The sequence below is a fragment of the Mauremys reevesii genome, linkage group 7 (assembly GCF_016161935.1).
Source record: "Mauremys reevesii isolate NIE-2019 linkage group 7, ASM1616193v1, whole genome shotgun sequence".
NCBI classification, from domain to species: domain Eukaryota; kingdom Metazoa; phylum Chordata; order Testudines; family Geoemydidae; genus Mauremys; species Mauremys reevesii.
This window is the reverse complement of record NC_052629.1, coordinates 107840841-107859740: the sequence shown is the minus strand read 5'-3', so window position 1 is coordinate 107859740 and position 18900 is coordinate 107840841. Positions and strand designations below refer to the sequence as shown.

At 44.7% G+C, this 18900-nt stretch overlaps 1 protein-coding gene across 1 annotated transcript in view; it reads right to left on the bottom strand.

The window, feature by feature from the left end:
• Positions 1-18900, bottom strand: part of PLXND1 (plexin D1) — a 133394-nt gene that overhangs the window by 97895 nt on the left and 16599 nt on the right. The window contains exon 2 of the mRNA XM_039480790.1: positions 2402-2578. Coding sequence (XP_039336724.1) covers positions 2402-2578 — 177 coding nt within the window. The remainder of the gene's footprint in view (positions 1-2401; positions 2579-18900) is intronic.

Sequence of the window (18900 nt, the reverse complement as noted above, 5' to 3'; positions counted from 1 at the left end):
AAGTATAGTGTAGATACAGCCATGGGGAGCTCTTATGCTTTTGGACTGGAGCTGACTAGACCTAACCTGGTCTAACTTCTGAGTAATTCAGCAAAAATACCTCTGCATCTGTGTACTGGGTTCCAGCACCTGACATCAGGATGACTCAGCAGAAAATCCCTGTATCCCCAGGGAGGGTGCTAGGCTCCACCATGCTTTTACACTACACTGTAAGCTTAGCAGCTTTGAAAGCATTATTTTTCCAGTAACAACTCTCTTGATTGTGGCACAGATAATGGTCCCTATGATATGCCATCCTGCAGTGTGTTTGATTCCCCATGTGACTGGCAGCCATCATCGTTGCTGGGGGAGCTGGTCCAACACTACATCTGCCCCCCTGCCATCTTTTCTTGGACAGCAAAGATCTGAATTATAACCCACACAAAGTATTCTGTACACCATGCCAAGTAACAAAGAGCCCTGAAGGTAAAAAGGCTTCTGGTTACGCAGCTGTGTTGCAGAATTAAATTATAGCTATCTGAGCAAATTATCCCAGTCAAGGGTAGTCAGGAGCCTCTCTCTAATGGACATTCAACAGATAAGGCTGCTTTCTCTGAAACGATAATGGAAGCAGAACTGTTAATACTGTGTGAACGGGAGCTGCATGTGGGATGTGTTTTCACCCTTGGCCCTATGCACCTGGCTATGATGTCAATTGCCTACCACCCTGTTGGATTACCTCCCCCTCTAGGCAAAAATGAAACCAGAGAGCTTCTCTGAGATCCTTCCCACTTTTCTGCCAGGAGCACTTGGAAGCAATGAGAGAAATTGGATTCATTTTCTCTTCTCCAAGTATTTTGATCCAATATTCCAAATTATATACTATTAGCTCCAGGCTGAGATAAAGCAGATTCCAGCCATGTCTCTCCTAGATGGTCTTTTTCTACTCTATGGGCTTACTGAGGCAGGGACTTCAGTGAACTGCTGCGATTGGCTGGAAGCTAAACCTTCCCTTGGCAAACTCTAAGCACTGAGGTTATTGAAACCTTGGCCCTGCACCTTGGCTCTTGACTGAGGCGAGTACATTGCCCTACATTGCCTTTAGTGCATTGTTTCAACAGAGACACAATATTATATGCATGGATTCACACCTGCTTCAGAGTTTAGCATTGGGGAATGATCACTCAGTGATTCTTCAGTCTATAAGGAGCTTTTAAAAACCATGAAATCAAGGGAAGAATTTGTTAGGACACTGCTAATAAAAAATGCTGTAAAATAACATTTCAACTGCAGTCTTTTGTTTCAACAGTATATTACGGTAGATACAACACAATCACATTGTAGCCTTAAATACTGATTAACAGATACCAATTACCAGGCAAGGTATATCATTGTATAGATTAAAGTAACATCCAGTTACTTCTTTATTGCAGAATGAAATGTGCTCAGAGAGAGCTTGTCAAATGATATTTTTTTTCTATTACTGTGAATAAGTAATGGATAAGTGGGCTGTACTGAAAGTCCGTATGACTGAACTCTTTATTCTCAGTGCAGTTATAGCGTGGGCAGCACCAGTGCACACTTCCTTCACATTGCCATGTTAACGTGCCTCAGCCCTGCATGGGAAGGGCCACTTCTCAGGGTCCAGTAGTCCTCTCTCTCTGCTGAGGCTGCCAACAAAGGTGCCATGTGATGGCGAGATGGACACCTCTCTACTGCAAACTGGACTGGGACTGACAACTTATTTCACACAGGCCACCAAACAGTTCTGAGATGATCAACAATAACAACACTTTTCTAGTGCCTTTCACCCAGGGATCACCATTTGCCCACATTACCTGAATCTTCCAATTTCCCTGCAGCCAGCTCTAGGGTGGAATATATCAGCTAGTTAACCGCGCACAGTGATGTGACATAACATTTGCAGGATGGGAAGCAAATGTATCCAGCTGAAATTGACAGGGGAATTTAGGTAGGCAGCGTGCAAGTTCAAGTTGGCATTTAACCAGGACACAAGTAGTAACAACCCTATTCTTATGAAAAATGTCATGAGATATTTAATGACCACAAGAGGTCAAAAACTCTGTTTTATGCCTCATCTGAAAGAAGACACTTCCAGTAGCACACTGCCCCATACTGTTATGTGGGGTGAATCATTAAAACCACTTCCTGTTGCATCTAGGAGCAACCTGCTAGTCACCCATCCAAGAAATGAGCCAACCCACCCCTGCTTATTTTGGGAGGCCTGGAGAACTATATACTGTGAGGTGGTACAGAAAAAGCTTTCAGTTACTGCCATCCTGAGTACTATACAAACCAATGGTGCGAGAGGTGAAAGGCTCCAAACCCCACCACCCATCCCTGAACCATCAACTCCCTTCAGTGCTTCATTCTTATCTCTCTAGTAACATGCTAATTTTACCTTCATGAGTCTTCCATTCGCTGTGCCCAGAAACACAACGGTGTAATTATTGACACTGGAAACGGCCACTGAAGTGAGGCCCTGGTATCTGAACACTGGTGTTGCCTTTATGGGTTGCAGGATGGCCAAAGGGTGTTGGAGATGGGCTGCTCCGCAGTCTAATTGCTCTGGCTGAAGCTGAAAAGAAACATTAATGTCAAAGCGCGGCAACAAAATAAAATACTTCTCACTGAGAATATACCCTTTGAACAAAACAACCCATTGAGGCTTCTCTGCCTTACCATTGGGTAATAAATAGGAAATATTAGTGAGTAGTCACAATTGAGAAAATGGCTGTAATAGTGGCACCTTCTTACTCATTAGATCTGCTCGCTGGGGGCCAAATCGCGACCACTGCACAGGCTCAAGAAAGAGAGCTTTGTGCTACAGGGCTTCATAGGAGCTGAGGGAAGAGAATCCTTCTGCCCATACTGCAGGGCCCCAACAGAGTCGCTTGGAGATCACCACTACAGCTTCAGGTCTCCACAAGTGTCTAAGGCCTCTGCATTCCCTACATCCACTTGCCAGAGCCCTATTCCTGAACCTACTATGCAATCCCCTGTGGTAATAATGTGGAGAGAGCCCCATGGTACTCAGGAGAGCAGAGTTCCCTGTCCAGCCTCTGCATGATTGGGATGTCAGTTCCATGTAGGGTGACCAGATGTCCCGATTTTATAGGGACAGTCCCGATTTTTGGGTATTTTTCTTGTATAGGATCCTATTACCCCCCACCCCGTCCCGATTTTTCACACTTGCTTTCTGGTCACCCTAGTTCCATGGCCTTTGAGACCTCTCACATCCCTCCTGCAGCTCACAGGATTTGTTCCTGAGGGTATGTTTACACTACAATGTAAGCCCGGGGTTAGCAGAACTCAAGTTACCAGACCCAAAGTTTGTTAATTTAGGGCTTGAGCATCTATACTCATTTGTAACTCCAGGTTAGGCATTGTTGAACCCTGGGGTTTGCCACTGTGGAATGTATTGAATCATTCAGACCTGAAGAGAGCTGGCAAGCAATTGCAATTCTTTCTCTTTTTCTTTAAAATGAAAGGGTAGCCATGATTGTTTTTAAACAGAGTGACCCTGAATAGCATTTTCATATGAGCAAACTTTGCTGAGACTGAGGGCTGTAAACTCAGGGCCCAATCCTGCTCCTACTGAAGTCAAGGGCAAAGTTTACACTGATTTTAATGGGCTGGATTCTGATACCCCTAATCATGTTTAATAGTACATCATTCCATGAATGGCCCACTGACTTCTATGGGACTATCTGTGGAGTAAGGTGCTGCTCATTGTCAGTACGGGTGTCAGAAGCTGAATCAGGACCAAGGCTACAGTGGCACAGATAGGCCGCAGGACACTGGAATGACAGAATTAGATCAGAGCAGAGGGAGTGAAGATTTTAATTCTTAAGGGTTCCTGGTGGCCCTACAGCAGCCCAAGGGGATACTAGAGCCCTGGGCAAGGAATTTTCTAGCATCCTCCTTCGTCTGAGTGCAGAGAGGACAAGCAGCTGACAATAGTTAGATTGAAAAATACTTTTACAAAAAATTCACTTCCCTTGCACTCTGTCTGCAAAGCTTGTTATCCTCTATGATCTTTATAGATCCTCTTTGTTTTGCTGTCCCATAGGCCAGAGAGACTTGCTGCTTTAAACTGTGTGTGTGGGAAATCCATCCACGTAGTTTAAGAGTCTTATACAACTCAGCTACTTCTCATCAACCCCCACACGCTGCCTAACCACAACGTGGCAAAAAGCCCTGCAAGGAGAGGAATCAGCGCTGGAACTTCTTGGCTCAGGGATACTGAGTGGGGCGGCGGGGGCGGCTGGCAGTGAAGCAGTGCTGAAGGAGCACGCAATGAACTGGAGGACAGGCTGGGTCACAGAGGGATCTGAGACAATCCAGGTCAGAGACTGGGTTCCTTGTCACTGATGGATCCCCATTGCTCTCTATCCCTCTGAATGGCTCCAGGCAATATGACTTTATGGCTAGAATGAGGTTTGGGGACAGGGTGCATGGCCTGGTTAGTGGCAGAGGGAGGGACTGCATAGGCGCCGACTTCCCCTCTTTCACATGGGTGCTCGACCCCTACTCTGTCCCTGGTCCCACCCTCACTCCACTCCTTCCATGAGGCCCTGCCCCGTCACACCTCTTCCCCGCCCCCATTCCAACTCCTTCCCCAAAATCCCCAGCCCAACTCCGCCCCCTCCCTGCCAATATTTCAATTCCTCCCCAAATCTCCACCCCGTCTCTTCCCCTGAGCACGCCATGTTCCCGCTCCTCCCACCCCTCAGAGCGTGCTAACCGTGCCAAACAGCTGTTTGGTGGCAGCCAGGTGGGAAACACTGGGAGGTAGGCAGAGGAGGTGGGGCAGGATGGGGGAGGGGAGCTTGGCTGCCGGTGGGTGCAGAGCACCCACTAATTTTTCCCCATGGGTGCTCCAGCCCTGGTGCACCCATGGAGTCAGCACCTATGTGGTGAGGCAGGTGGAACTGCACCAGGGACCCTGGGGAGAACACACAGGAGCTGCTAAATCCTCTCAAAGGGCACAAAGCATGCCCCTGCCTCCTGCGCTGACAGCACAGGTGTGTACAGTTGCAGAAAGGGATGGCCAGGCCACTAGCCATGCTTCTTGCCCCTCGGCCATGTCCCCTCTGGGGCACGGATTGCCTCACGCTGCCTTGCCTGCCATCCCCAAGCTCAGGTAATCCAAGAACTAGCTGCCCCTTGCAAGCGGAATATTGCCAGACCCAAGCATTCCAAAACCATGAGTCAATCCAGGGGCGGCTCCAGACCCCAGTACGCCAAGCGCATGCTTGGGGCGGCATGCTGCAGGGGGCGCTCTGACGGTCGCTGGGAGGGCGGCGGGCGGCTCTGGTGGACCTCCCGCAGGCGTGCCTGCAGAGGGTCTGCTGGTCCCGCGCGGCTTTGGTGGAGCATCTGCAGGCATGCCCGCGGGAGGTCCACTGGAGCCGCGGGACCGGCGACCAGCAGAGGGCCTCCCGCGGCATGCCGCCCTGCTTGGGGCAGCGAAATGTCTAGAGCCGCCCCTGAGTCAATCTCTAAAAAAATCATGAGACTGACTTAAAAATAATAAATTTGGGTCATTATATTTACCTCCTGGTTCAAAAGCCTTTGTGGATTAATGTTTTTAACTTTTTCTCCACAACCACAATGGGTAGAAACTTTCAATTTTTTTAAAAAAGTAGCTATGATTCACCCAACATAGCATGACACCAGGAGCTGGGGCTTTCAGTAAAACCAGAAATAACACAAGAGTTGGCTACACCTCATGGGTTTGCAAAGGATTGGGAAATGACTCCCCTGCACTTTCCCTCTGCCATTGTGCACGTGGACATGAGCAGCCACAATGTAGTCCTTCCTGATGCCCAAAACCATGCTGGGGTGAGGTGGCCAGCACCATACACAGGGTTTGATAATTGGAGAGCGGTGAGTCAGTGACTTGGGTGCACGGCCCACCACAACTAGCCTAAGGCAGGAGGGAATTCCACCTCTTCATGACACTTTGTGAAACACAGCCCTAGGGTGACCAGATGTCCCAATTTTATAGGGACAGTCCCAATTTTTGCGTCTTTTTCTTATATAGGCTCCTATTACTCCCCAACCCCATCCCGATTTTTCACTCTTGCTGTCTGGTCACCTACACAGCCCACACTTCCCCACCCTTGCCTAAAGCTTTGAGTTGGACATCCCTAAAGCAGGAGAGACTTGCCCATGTTACAGCTTTTGCTACAAAACCTCAGCTGCCAGGATTACAAAACTTTTGGCAAGCAAGGGCCCAACACCCAAGTCTAGCATCAGGCCAGCTCCCTCGAGTTCGGAGTCTGGGAATCCCCTCATTATAGCTCCATGCAGAAACCACACTGAACTGTGGTTTCAACTGACAAGGGTGGCATTTTCAATGGAGTTTCACTTTGACCTTTCAGGTCTGGTTGAAGCTTACACTAAAAGCAACACTCGAGTGGAGTAAAGGTCAAGGGGCTGAATCTGCAATAGGTTAAGACCAGATCTGTGCAAACCAGAGATGGACCAAAACCAGGGACTTTAAGTTGCCCTTCTCCACAAGACAAAAATTTGGTGGTTCAGATTAATTGGAAACTAAAACTGGGCCTGATTTTTCCTTGTTTTGCACCTTGTGTCACTGATTACAGCTGTGCAAAGTGAGTGTGGAATGCTCCCATTCTGAGTTGTTAGTGCTTTACACTCAAATAACAATAAGATGAGCAAAGGCAGGGAACAATTGGCTCCATATATGGTTTTGTTTTTGCCTAATTGGAATTTGGCCACCTGGACCCATCTGTAGAGCAAGCCAACACAGCCAAATTCCCCCAGCTTCACTAACGTTGCCCTCAGAGGCTCCTTCTCTGCCACACAGTACCAGTATTTGGAGACCTGGCAGGGCTTGTACAGATTGCCTGGTTCCTCCAACACATGTCCAAGATTTATGGCCTTTTTCCCTCTGACTCCTGAGTGATTCTCCTTACCATTTCTTCCCTGACAATGTGGATGGATTTGACAGTATTCAAATGTCACAACAGCAACGCTGTTAAAAATTTACCTGAAGACTCCCGCACAGAGGCTTTTATGCAATGCCCTGGCTGCACCTAAAGCCTTTTGAATGAATGGTATGTTTCTACAGCCATTATAATGTCATCTGTGGTGTTATTTCCATTGCTCATCTTGACGCAAGAAGCTATTGAAATGCCACCTCTGCCGCTCACTGGTATGTGGCTACATATGACACCCTAACAACAGCAGGAGAGTGCAGATATGTATGGGGGTGACCTCCAGCTGTTACAGTAGCCTAAAAGAAGAAGAAATCAAGGTCCCAATTCTGCAAGGTACTTAAGCACGTGGCTAACTTTAAGCTTGGGAACAGTCCCATTGACTTCAATAGGGTTACTTACACATTTAAAGCTGGACATGTGTTTAACTACCTTACTGAACTGAGGCCTAAATGCAAACAACTCCTTCAGAATAACACCGGGTGGTATTGATTTAAACAGACCAAATGCAGGAGTCTGAAGATGCCTCTCTCTTATTAGCATACTGTTTTGGGCCTAACAAACTGCCTCTCATTCAGTGCTGTCTATCGGGGTCTCAGATCTGAATGGAACTCTATACACACATGAACCTCAATAGGCGCAATATGCTGGGTGAAAGAAAAAAGCAACTTTACAAGTGCATTACACTTTGCTGCTTTGACAGGTTATTACCATTATTTTATTACGAAATCCTTATTGCCAGTGTAAGGAGCTGCTTGTGCCACATAGCAAATGTTGACAATCAGCCTGCTTAGGAACATTCCTGCCTGAAGAGTGTATCTTTACTGTAGATTAGTTCCTTTGGCTTTATTAACAGAAATGGGTCCAAACCAGATCCCTGGGTCTGGTCACTCCCCAACTTTGGAGTTATTCAAATTCCCAATCCTGCTTTGCTTCTGGGCCCATCTCTAGATGCTAGCGGCCAAATCCTGAGCCTATCATGCTGAGTAACTAGGCTGTGTGGGCTGGGGTCTCTGTGGAGCTAGGGTTGCCAATTTTGGTTGGATGTATTCCTGGAGGTTTCATCACATGACATAACCTTTAATTAAAGATTAATCTTTAAGTCCTGGAGACTCCAGGACAATCCTGGAGGGTTGACAACCTATGTGGCGCTAGGGAGGGAAGGAATACTCTCTCTAGGGAAGGGAGAGGCAAAAGTGCCCTCTGTGGCAGCTGCTTCAGACCTGCAGTAACCGCTACAGCTCCTACACCCACTGCTACACAGCTGGAATCTACAGTCACAGATCTAGTGCTTCCCATGTATAGCTGTGCAGTAGGGTATAGGTAGCACAGCACCCACTAGGCTGGAATGGATTCTCTAGGGACTCGGTAGCAGCCTGTTCTTTGGTCATTCCCAGTGCCAGGTCAGGAATCCCAAGCAGACGTGTCACCTGCACAGTTGTTGTCATCGCTGCCATAATCTTAGGGTATGTCTACACTGTGATTGCAGCTCGTGTAGACATAATCTTGTTGGCTCGGGTACCAGAGCAGTGAAGCTGCAGCAGTATTAGCTCCCGTGTGGGCTAGGCTGTGAGTAATTATCCACGGTTCGAGTCAAGTCTGTACAGCCCGCTGTTGCTTCACTGCTTCAAGACCCCAGCTAGCTAGATTACAGCTAGCTCAGGTATGTCAGCTCCAGCTTCTGCAGTTGCACCTCATGATTGCAGAGCAGACTCTTGCTTAGAGATACTTTTAGCAATTCTATGGCAAAGACCTACAGTCTTGTCTATGCACATGTCACTCACAGGAGAATATTCCCTTCTTGAATAATCCAGGGAAATCTTAATTCGCTGTCCAGAGTAAAAGGCTTGCAAACATTTTCTAGCATTCATCTCCACATTGCTGTTCAAACACAAGTTTATGGCCACAGGCTACAGACTAAATTTTGTCCAAGAAAACCAACATGATACTTGGTTCTCCCTCCCCCACTGGCAGACACCACGGGTTCACTAGCTTTGTTGGTCACATCAGACAGGAAGTAACAAAGCCTGATCTGAAAAACTTTTCTGCTGGAGCATGTGCCAAAAAGGGGGCAACATATACTCAGAGTTATGGTGCAGTTTGTGAGCAACCAAGCCGAAGGGATGAAGTGCTGCAAATATGAATGATTTTGCTGAATGTATTTTGCATTTCTACACCATTAGGTTCTGTTAAAAACAATCTCAGCCCAATCTCCTAAAAAGTGTTTATATTTCTCCCTGAAACTAGACAACACAATTCCCTTTAATATGCAGAGAATATGACAAGCCATTCATTTTTCCTATTTAACAGTCCCTTCTATGTTCAGTCAAACTTTTACCAAAATATATCTGATCACATACATGTATTTGTCATAGTGATAGTAATTATCCTTAGATTTTTCATCCTCAAAGCTCTTTACAAATATTAACTACCCAGAGCTCATTACACAGAAGTGTGGTAATCCTCATTTTACAGATGAGGAAACTGAGGCACCGAGCAATTAAGTGATTTGACCAAGGTCCCAGAAGGAGTCGGACACACACCTCTTCAGACAAGCAGTCCACTAATATCATAGGTATCTCTATTCTTGCAAAGATCACCCACTCCCAATTAGAAGGATTTCAGTCTTTCCTCTTGCACATTGCAGAGCAGAGTGGAAGGTCCTTTCTCTTCTGTGTCTACATCTTTGTAAATCGTAAGTTGCTGAGCTAAGATAGTTGCCAAATGGTTAATGGTAAACAGGATGTGGCCATTCTAATATGGACAGAAGTTTATTTGGATTTGCACACATCCTTCCTCCCTAAAACACCTTTCTTCAGATTACATCATCTCCTCCAAAGGGAAGCCATCAAGGACAGGAAGTGTTCCCCTCACTTGGATTCTAGGGTGGGGTCATCCCTTCTGTTTTTCAGTCTGTAAAGTGCAGAACCAAGATGTATTTTAGCTTTGTTATTTTATGGTAAACTGGAAGTGTTCAAGTTACATCCTTCTCAGCATGCACTGAAATATCACTTTAGTTACTTGAATCACACTCATGCAAACAACTTAAGTCATGAATACAGGGATAAAAGTGATTTTAGGTACAGCATGGGCCAAATTCTACTCTCAGTTATACAAGAGTGACTAGAGGGTAGGGGCCCTGAACACAGAATTTGTTTCAAAATATCTTCAATATTTTATTTTTTACCTATCATAACAAAATCTGTGACCATTTGTATTTCATCACTGTCTCTGCTACACACCAGGGCCACTCAGAAATTCACAGAAGTAGTATGGATAGAACTTGGATCCTTCAGCTCCAAAATACAGCACTCTGCTACTTGAACTAAAGGAAAATCTCCACTATCAGTTAACAGTATGGGACCTATGATACATGCCCAGCTAAGCAGCTCTGTTTCCATCCAGTTGAGGACAGAGGTACAACACACATACATTCTCTCCAGCAGGACTTTTACAATAGGTATTTTCACTATTATTCACAAATGGTACAAATTGACTTAAGTCCTTAATAAAGTTTAAGAGGAGGTTTAGTTAGATTAGCTCTTGAGTATGATCTCAAAAAGAAAGATAAAAGATTTAAAATCCTAACTCATCTAAAACTACAAGCTATTATATGTCATAAATTCAGTTCTTCTTTATCTCAGCCTTAAAATCGGCCATGAACTGAAAAATGATTTACCAAAGTTTCCATCACAACTATTTCATCCCCAAGAGCTCTGAATGAGAAGCTAGATTGCAGGATGTCAGCTTCGGAAGGAAGTCTGCTGGAAACAGAGGGAGGAAGAGGATTGGTGAGGCAACACTCAGGAAACCCATGAAATGTACTAATTTTTGTTTCCTGTGTTTGTGACCTTAAAAATAGTTCTTGTGCAACTTGAAATGCCAGGGTTTATGAATCAAAACCAGGCTGCATGCTTCTGCTTTAGCAAAGCTTCTTCTTCCTTTGCCTCTGAAAGCATTATAGTGGAACAGTAAGTGGACACAGTGTCTAACTCCCTCATGCATCTTATCAGAGTGGATTAAACTGCTGGCTTCTAACATGCCTGGAGTCCTGGGAAAATGACACAGCTAACATCAGATAATCCGCTCCAACTTGTTGATTTGTGGGACTTACAATCATCTTCAGAGGCTCAATATTTGGCAGTTGTCCCTACACAACCGACATTTTCAGGCCATTAATTGTGTGATAAAAGGGCCCTCGCTTTATCTCTGGCCTTTCTTAATGTAAACCATTAGCTTTTATTAACGTTTAGGTATAACTCAGGAAGAGCTATGATATGCAGACAGAACATTCCAAATAATTTGGGACTCGTCTAGGGAGAACAGAGGACTATGAATTCAAGCTAAAAAATACACTCCAGGGAAATACTCTTCTTCTAGGAGTTGTAGATACTACAGCAAAATGGGCAAAATGAGAGATACTTGCGGGCAGAGTCAGCCACATTACAAAAACAAAAAACACAAGCTCTCCTCTGTTTACAGCAAACCCAGACCCAGCCACAGAGTTCTTCCCAGGAGCAGTCTATTCATTATGGAGGGCTCTCAGTAAGGCTAGCATTTTTTACACACAATCAAGCGTTTATCTGCTGGAGTGTTGCAACCTGAGCTGTCAGAAATCAGGCTTTTAGGACGCCTGGATGAAAATGTAATCCTCAGAAGAGGACTCTACTGCTCAGGGTGCGTCTACACTACAAGCGCTACGATGGCACAGCTGTAGCGCTGTAGTGCAGACACTTGCGACCTTGATGGAAGAAGGTTTTCCGTTGCTGTAGTAAACCCACCCCCTGGAGAGGCTGTAGCTAGGTCAATGGAAAATTCTTCCGTCAACCTAGCGGTGACTACACAGGGGATTAGATCATCTTAACTACATCTTTCAGTGGGACGAATTTTTCACAGCCTTAGTGAAGGGTCGACCTAAGTTTTATGTGTAGGCTATGGCAACCTAACCAGCCACTCTGATTGTAGCGCTGCAGCACAAGGAAGCATTATCAGAAAGCTGGTGTAACATCCCACCAGTTTTGGTCTGAAAAATCTGGGGACAAGTCATCATGCCCTCTCAACCATTTGATGCATTTATGACGTTGATTCCAGCTCAGGCTGAAAACCGCTGATAAAAAAACTGAATTTCTCCAAGAATCGGTGAACAGAAAATAACCAACCCCCACTCTTTCACAAGAACAACAAATTTCCTCTAAAAGGATGTTAAATGGAACTTATGCCCAGTTCACACTATTTACTAAGAATATGTCTACACTTTGAGCTGGGGCTGTGATTCCCAGCTCCAAGAGACAGACTGTACTACCTCTTATCAAGCTAACATGATTAAAATAGCCCAGCAATGCTAGCAGCGGGAGGGGCTAGCTGCCTTAGAACTCACCTAGCATCTCAAACAGGTATGTATTGTGGGCAGCTAGCTCTTCTTGCCGCTGCAGCTATGCTCTATTTTTAGTGCGCTAGTTCAATGAGAGCTCGCATGAGTACGTCTCCTCGAGCTGGGAATTACACCCCAGCTGAAAGTGTAGACAAATGCTTGAATTGTAAGCTCCTTGGGCCTGGGACTGTCTTTCTGTGTGTATGTTCATACAGCACCTAGCACAGTTTGGTGCTGGACTATGATTGGGGTCCCTAGGGTACTCCCATAATACAAATAATCAATCAATAATAAATAACTGTCCACTGTCAATTCCAGCTGGATCACTTCCTCCCCATGGGTCACTTTTCAATCATCATAGTCTTTTTTGTGTGTGTGTGAGGGGGTGTCTGCACGCCTACCAGTGAGCCAGATCCTTGGCTGGTGTAAAAAAAATCAGCATAATTCCATTGATGTCAATGGAGTTATGCCAATTTACACCAACTGAGATCTGATCCAACGTTGCAACTCAGTGTCCAAATAATAAATGAGACTGCCTATGAGAAGCTGTTAGGATCATTTTAATAAACATTTGTGTTTATTTCATGCCTTTTAAAACAACTGATCTCGGCTCAAGTCTATGCAGTTACTGTTCAGAGAAACATGAAACAATGCTTCTAGGATGCAAGTTTTAATACTGAAAGAGCTGTAGGGGATAGGTCAGTAGCTCTAGGGAAGCAGGAGGGAATGTAAATGAAACCACATGAAATCTCAATTGCTGATTTCTACCCTGGTTAAAACCATTCTGCTAAGTACTGTAGATCCTTCTGCTATAAATCCCCAAGGAAAAGACCCTTGCCAATACTCATTCTTCCCAATAAAGGGAACTGTCCTCAATTTTTATCATCTCATAGTTGTTCCAGATGGAGAACAAGGGGTTAATTCTAGTTAAACATTGATCCAAAAAAATGCCATAACATCCAATTAATGAATGGTCTAAAGCCACATTTGCTAAATTGCTGCAAAGCCGACTGCTGGAAAGTTGGCAGATTGAAAGACAGGTGGTTTAAAACCTAAAAAAAAAAAATACCCACAGTTGGATCCAGAGAGAGATTTTGGGAGTAGTCACTCCATGCTTCATATCCGTAATTGGCTTGTTTTAAACAGTTTTGTCTCCAGCACTTACATCTTAATAGATTTAGGTCTGACTCTGATCTCAGGAATCTTAATGGACTTTTTAGGTCTGATTCTAATCTCCTATACACAGGTTTTACACTAGTGTGTAACTCTACTGTCTTCAGCAGAGTGACTCCTGTTTAATACAGATGACGGTGAAGTCAGAATTGGGCCCATAGCCTCCAGCATTTTGTTTCACAATGGCTTATGATGTGGCGTTTTGAACACATAAATCCAAAGCATCAAATACTGCCACATCTTTTTTAGACTGATGGGATTTATCTTTTTGTGCCAGCTGTGCTTGTGCTAAAATGAATGGCCCACCGCCTTCGGAGTGTCCGGCACACAGCTTGGCTAAGACTTGAGAAGGGAGCAGAGGTGAAATTAGACTACTTTTTTTCTGCCCCACCAGTCCCAGAGGCAGCTGGGGGCTAAACCAATAAACTCATGCTGGCTGGTAATGACCCTGAATGTTGGGGGGTTGGTAGCATAAAGCCAGCTGTGCCCGCTTTAACCCCTGGGATTCCACTATGGAAAGAGAATCAACCCCTGCTTGGCCGCGTAAGCCAGAGTTTTGGCCATTTCTGCACAACTGGAGCAGTGCAAAGAGGACAGAACAGGACCAAGGAATGGAACAATGACCAGCTTTGCCAGGAACATCACTGGGTCTGTGAGTTTTTTCAGTGAAATTCTAGACATTTTTAATACAGAAAACACCAGTGTCCTCAGCTGGCCACCTCTGTATGTAAAACAAACAGGGTTCCCCCCCCCCCCCACACACACACACACTTCGAATAAAACCTGGACTCAGCAGGACTCCCTACTGAGAAGCAAGAGTGCCACAGTCACTCATTTAAATTGGGAGTTTCCAGACCCAAGTCAGGAGAGCTAATGGCTCACTGAATGGATGTAATTGCTCATGAAAAATCATTAACAGATTTCCTCTGTCAGACCCTGATGACTCATCATTTTGTTTACAAATGAGCATTCACTGTACCAACGCCAGTGACATCAAGCAGAATAGAAGCATCAGTTGAAAGGGAAGAATAACCACTACATCAGTTCACCAACTCTTTCCATCTGCCGTAACGGACTCATGTAATCCTGATGCTGAAAACGGACCCTTCAGTTTCCATAGAGCTTCTCAAGCTTAGGATTTCTTTCTTTCTCTTCTCTTCAGTTTTCTTTTTCTTGAGAGCTTCTTCTCCACTGATAAACCCTTCTTTCCCTCTTTTGACTCACATTCATTTTAGGTCAAACCCTGAAGTTCTTTCTTAATGGTTTTGATGGGAGGTTGCCTGACTAAAACTGAGGGAGGATTTCAGGATATGGACCTTAGATTTAAGTAAGCCGAGCAAACAGAGAGCAAAGCTTAGAGTGAGCAGCAGCAATCGCAGTTAGGTATTTTGTAGAGAGATGCAAAACATTCTAGAGTTGAATAAGTCACCAGCAATCATTTTTTCCAATCAAAGTATTTTAGTAGTGAATGATGACTCTTTGGACAATAAAAGAGGCAAGATTGCAGAAGGCCTTTTGTGATCAGCTCTGGGATACCCACATCTAGTCGGTAGTTTTGCCATTTATAGACTTTCGGTATTTGCTGACAAAAGAAACAATGCTTAAGAACTGTTTGTTTGAAGAATAATTAATAAAGTTGCCAAAACTAATAGGCTGTCTTTATTGCTCAGCACTCATAGCAAACTATGAGGGTGCCTCAAAAGTAATCAGGGAATGCACTGGGTGAAAATGACATCTAAATTGCCTCACCAGGTGAGGAAAGGTGGTCCACTGGTTAGGCTGGGATTCAGGAGACCTGGGTTCAATTCCCTATTCTACCACACACTTCCTTTGTGACTCTGGGCAAGTCACTCAGCCTCTCTGTGCCTCTATTTACCATTCATAAAATGGGGATAATGGCACTCCCTTACCTCACTAGGGTGTTATAACGATAAAGACTGGGAGGTGCTCGGACACTATGGCAATGGAGGCCAGATACATACCTTAGACAAATTGCCATGCATTGAACTAGGATTCAGGGCCAGAACCTGCACTCATGACCAGAGCCCATTCACTCCCCTAAACCAACAAGATATCCTGGAAGCAAGATTTCTAAGTAGAGAAAAATCAAGGGCAATCTCTAAATATCTCTCATAGCCAATTTCACACCAGATTAAGCAGCTGCAACTTTGTTGACTTCAGTAACAGCTGCATCCACCCTTAGGGTATGTCTACACAGCAAAGAAAAATGCCTGGCTGGCCCATGCCAGCAGACTTGGGCTGCAGGGCTGTTTCACTGCTGTGTAAATTTCTGGGCTTGGGCTGGAGCCTGGGCTCTGAGACCCTGCGGGGCGGGAGGGTCCCAGCACGGGCTCCAACCCAAGCCCAGAAGTGTACCCAGCAATGAAACAGCCCCACCACCCCAGCTCTGCAAGCCTGAGTTGGGAGTTTTTCTTTGCTGTGTAGACAGACATACCCTAAGTGTCTGAATTTGGCACTCAGACTAACTCTGGAGAACCAGGAGAATGCTCGATCCCATGAGGCCAAAAGTTTTCAGTGAGTAGAGACCTCTAGATACTGTCTATTGACTGTTCTAAAACAGGGAATGATTTTATCTCCTACTTTCCAAAATACTGATTTCATCTAGGAGGGAACCCAAAGCTGGGACAGAAAATGTCCGTAATCTCTTCGGTGGCACAGTGGAAAATGGCAGATCCCATCAAGTCTTATTCAAGATGTTATAGTACATGAGTTGAACTGGAGAGTGCAGTGAGACAATGGAAACAAGTGCAACGATTATATGAAAACCACCCAAAATGTCCAATAGCTGGCACAGTAGGGTTAGGGCACAGGAATCACCCAAACTGCAATAGCTTAAATGAATAAAGTACCAAGGTTGCAGAAATCCACCAACCAGGAGGCCTTTCTATTAAAGGCGATTTGTATTTAAAACATAAAGGCATGTGGAGGCCTATTGATGCCTGAGAAGGAAGAAAGAACAAAGCCTTTCACACCACCAACCTTACATTATTTCTCTAATGCAAAACAGTCTCCTCCACCATCTTTTCTCATGGGAATTGGTTAGAATCCCAACTACCCATCAATCGCACAAGTCTCAAACACTTTATAGGTGACTCTAGAGTTATCTTAACAGGGATGCACGCTAACCCAGATACTTCCACCAGTTCTGGAGGATTTTAGCAAAGCAGCTGCTCTTAAAGTCAAGGGGAGTCATGTGGTTAAAACCCAGCGACAAGCTCTGACCGTGTAGGTGCCTGAATTTCTAAAGACAGTGTTCAAAGTAGGCCTGAGTATGGCGCTAGCACAGAAGCTCTGTGTTAGCACATGACCACCATTTATCTGAATTTCTGTTTCTTTAAAAGAAAGGTCTTTCATTATTTCCCTTGAAGGAGAAAAACATGATCCAAAGACTAAACGTAAAGAGAGGTGAATGTTAATTTGAGAGTCTTATGGGACCTGTTCTGCACAGCTCTCTCCCCGCGTTACCATGAAACTCATATGCCCCCCTACTCCCCCACTCAAACCTGGACTGCAACTGCAACATTACACGAGTTCCCCCCTCTCTGAATACTGCTAAGGTCCAAGGGTGTTGTCAGGGCAGGTGTTTTATGTTGCAAAGGAGCTGGGGGAATGGACGTCATCTATATGTAATGAAGTAGTGAAGTTATTAATGCTGGAAAAAATTTTAAAATGCCTGCCCTTTACAGAAACTCCACATCCTTCATGCTGCTAGGAAGAGTGGTCAAGCTTATTATGTTAGTCTTCATCCTGTGTTAAATTTAATACGTCTAGATTATACAATCAAATCCCTGAAGAATGGGCAAGATGAAGGACTAAAGAATAACAGGCTCCAAAGGGACCATCCTAGCCAAAATAGTGTATATTTAAGCAATGAGATCCTGTATGTCCTTTAAAAATCACCCCTCTTGGAAATGCTGTTCTTCTGCCTGTGTTCTCCTGGGAGCAGAGAATATATCAGTCCAAGAGTGCCTCATTCCAAGGGTATTCACACTAGTTTTGAAAGCTATACTAAAATGTCCTTCTTGAAATTGTTTGGAATAAGACGTCTGATCTGTTCAGACTATATTTTGTTAGCTGCTGTTTCCTCAGGAGAGTCCCCCTTGCACCACTCAAGCTGTGTTTCTCATTTATGTTTAGCTTTGGCTTTGGCAACAGATTTCAAAATATTCTAACTCCTTCCCAGAGGCAGGAATTGTGGAGTGACAATAAATTTGGCTCCTCAATCTTCAGAGGTTATTTTCTTAATACACTATTACTAATACTTAGCACTTCACATCTTCAAAGTGCTTTGGAAGCATTTCAGTGTGGGTCTGCTCTGAAAAATGGCCATTAACAAATAGCACCTTCTTACTTAACAGAGCCATTCTTTGCACATGCTTAGTCAAATCTGCTTAGTCTAGTAACAAAGAGGCATTTTACTTATCAGCCCTGTAGAACAACAAAGTTATGGAGAACGAGCAGCATTCTAGTCCTTTTTCTTTATTGAATTCCAATAGTTCCCCCGGTGCAAACCAACTGAAGACAACTGTACTGCACAGGTGTCACTGAGGACATAGTTAGCTGTGCAGAACTTTTACTACGGGTGTTGATGTCCAAGAAGGAAACCACTCAGCTTTACTTTCAGATCCCAGGGGAGTTTTCAGGTCTGATAGGGGAAAAAATTCATAGATTCATAGACTTAAGGTCAGAAGGGACCATTATGGTCATCTAGTCTGACCTCCTGCACAACGCAGGCCACAGAATCTCACCCACCCACTCCTGTAACAAACTCCTAACCTATGTCTGAGTTACTGAAGTCCTCAAATAGTGGTTTAAAGACCTCAAGGGGCAAAGAATTCTCCAGCAAGTGACCCATGCCCCATGCTGCAGAGGAAGGTGAAAAACCTCCAGGGCCTCTGCCAATCTTCCCTGGAGGAAAATTCCTTCCCGACCCCAAATATGGCGATCAGTTAAACCCTGAGCATGTGGGCAAGACTCACTAGCCAGCATCCAGGAAAGAATTCTCTGTAGCAACTCAGATCCCACCCCATCTAACATCCCATCACAGACCATTGGGTCTATTTACCTGCTAATAATCAAAGATCAATTAATTGCCAAAATTAGGCTATCCCATCATACCATCCCCTCCATAAATTTATCAAGCTTAATCTTGAAGCCAGATATGTCTTTTGCCCCCACTACTCCACTCGGAAGGCTGTTCCAGAACTTCACTCCTCTAATGGTTAGAAACCTTCGTCTAATTTCAAGTCTAAACTTCCTAGTGTCCAGTTTATATCCATTTGTTCTTGTGTCCACATTGGTACTAAGCTTAAATAATTCCTCTCCCTCCCTGATATTTATCCCTCTGATATATTTATAACGAGCAAC